Source organism: Austrofundulus limnaeus, unplaced genomic scaffold (genome assembly GCF_001266775.1).
Source record: "Austrofundulus limnaeus strain Quisiro unplaced genomic scaffold, Austrofundulus_limnaeus-1.0 Scaffold232, whole genome shotgun sequence".
NCBI lineage: Eukaryota > Metazoa > Chordata > Actinopteri > Cyprinodontiformes > Rivulidae > Austrofundulus > Austrofundulus limnaeus.
Window position 1 is genome coordinate 194,775 of NW_013952634.1, and position 1,885 is coordinate 196,659.

General features: G+C 41.6%; 1 protein-coding gene across 1 annotated transcript in view; it reads left to right on the forward strand.

Moving 5' to 3' along the window:
• The first annotated feature begins 140 nt into the window (after positions 1-140).
• The window catches only part of LOC106525537 (MSL complex subunit 2), a 9,391-nt gene continuing 7,646 nt past the window's right edge, over positions 141-1,885 (forward strand). The window contains exon 1 of the mRNA XM_014019810.1: positions 141-1,239. Coding sequence (XP_013875264.1) covers positions 1,098-1,239 — 142 coding nt within the window. The 5' untranslated portion in view covers positions 141-1,097. The remainder of the gene's footprint in view (positions 1,240-1,885) is intronic.

Below are 1,885 nucleotides of genomic sequence, written 5' to 3' on the forward strand. Positions count from 1 at the left end.
GTGCTATTTTTTAACTAAATTTATTAATTCCAAAATATTTTAATTTATTTTACATATAAGTATGTTATGCCTGTCAGAAAATAAAGAACCACTTTTTAAGATTTGGCCAACAAAATAGTCTCCATGTATGTTATGGTCACAGCTGAAAGACAGACGCTACTGTAACCAGGGTAACCAGACGAAGTCTCGCGAGACTACCGTTCCTATCGAGAGATTGTTGTGAGGAAAAGTGGAAAACCGAATGATTGATGCACATGTAAAACGGCAAGTTAGCTATGTTTCGGTCACTGCTCGCCAAGCAGTACAGGAAAACGAGTGGAAATAGAAGGGTTTTGGATTGCGGGATGCATTTTGCACTTCTAACCGAGGGATAAGGCGGCCCGAGGAGGGTTAGTGATACGGTTAATTCCGCGATAGCTAATTCGGCTGCAGATGCTAACGCTAGCTCGTTAGCTTTGTTTACATCAAGTGCGCGCCTGTTGGGTAAATTCCAACCGAGCRAATTTGTGACGCTAGCAGCGTCTTTGCCCTCAACCGATCACTATCACAGGAAAATAGTCAGATTGTAAAAATAAACCTCTATGGCTATTTTCGACCATTTCTTAATATGAAACGTTTGGCTAATAATTAAGCTAACTTAGCTTTATGATGCTAACAATTTCACCATCATGGCTCGCTCGGTTTCTTTTTTAGCCCATATGTTGCGTCAGGGTTGTGCGATTTGTCACATAGTTTGCAACTGATGGACTTTTAAATTGCATTTTGAAAGAACTCAAGGAAAGGAAAGAAAACGACCACAGAAACCGAGGATGCTAACGTGAGCTAGCTCCTGCTGCGCTAGCTAACGTTGTGCGCGTTATTATTAACAGCGCTTTCATTGTGATCGCTACTTGCATCGTGTTAATAATTTATTATGGCATTCTGCGTCGACATACTACAGTGATTATTATTATTATTTTGCATCACCAAGCCGCTTTTTCCCCCTCCTACATCCTGACGAAGGTTGACTTTTTGCTGCGTGCGGCTGGATTTAGCCCCCCGGACAGTGTTTTTTTTTCTTCTTCTTCTTCTTCCCTAACGCTGGGAGACAGACCGCTATGAATCCTGTGAATGCAACCGCTCTGTATGTGTCTGCCASCCGGGCAGTGCTGCAGTGCGACCCGCGGCAGCCCCAGACTTTTGCAGAGATGTACAAGCAGCTGCCCTTCTTCCGACAGTCCCTGGCTTGTCTAGTCTGTGGTAAGCATCCCGAAAAATGTGCAAAATAGCGCACAGTCAGTGTTGTTTTGTGCAACCACGTCCCCGGTTTGTTTTGATAAATTTGAAATGCATGTATTTTCAGTCTCTGATCACTTGCTTGTTATTCATGTTGAGTGTATTTCTGTGGGCGTGAGTTTGCAGCAGCTTTTCACGATTTCTCGCGTTTACAACTGTGGTCTCCTTAGCAACAGAGGCTGTCCTGACAAGACAGATGACTCCTCTGTTGTGCTCGCGCTGCTGAACCACGTGCTTCCTATTCATGCTTTATTTACTCTCTGACTCTTAATGCTGACGCAGCTTAGAGTACAAGCAGTACTCAAAAACACAACATTTGTGACAGAAGTTAATTTGTTAGTGCTTTGGTTGTGGTTATCTATTTATGCCTTTTATGGAGATATCTGATCTGTTTTGCTGGTTTAGAAGTAATTTACATTTTTATGGCAGATAAAAAAGTTATTAAATCCGCTGAAGTGCTTATGCTAATAAATAATTGTCTGAAAAAMCAACCTTTTTTATGAAAAAGGACCATAAAGGATTTGTATTGCAAATAGGCCTGTCACGATAACAAATTTTGCTGGGCGATTAATTGTCTCACAATTTATTGCGATAAGCGATAATATTGCCT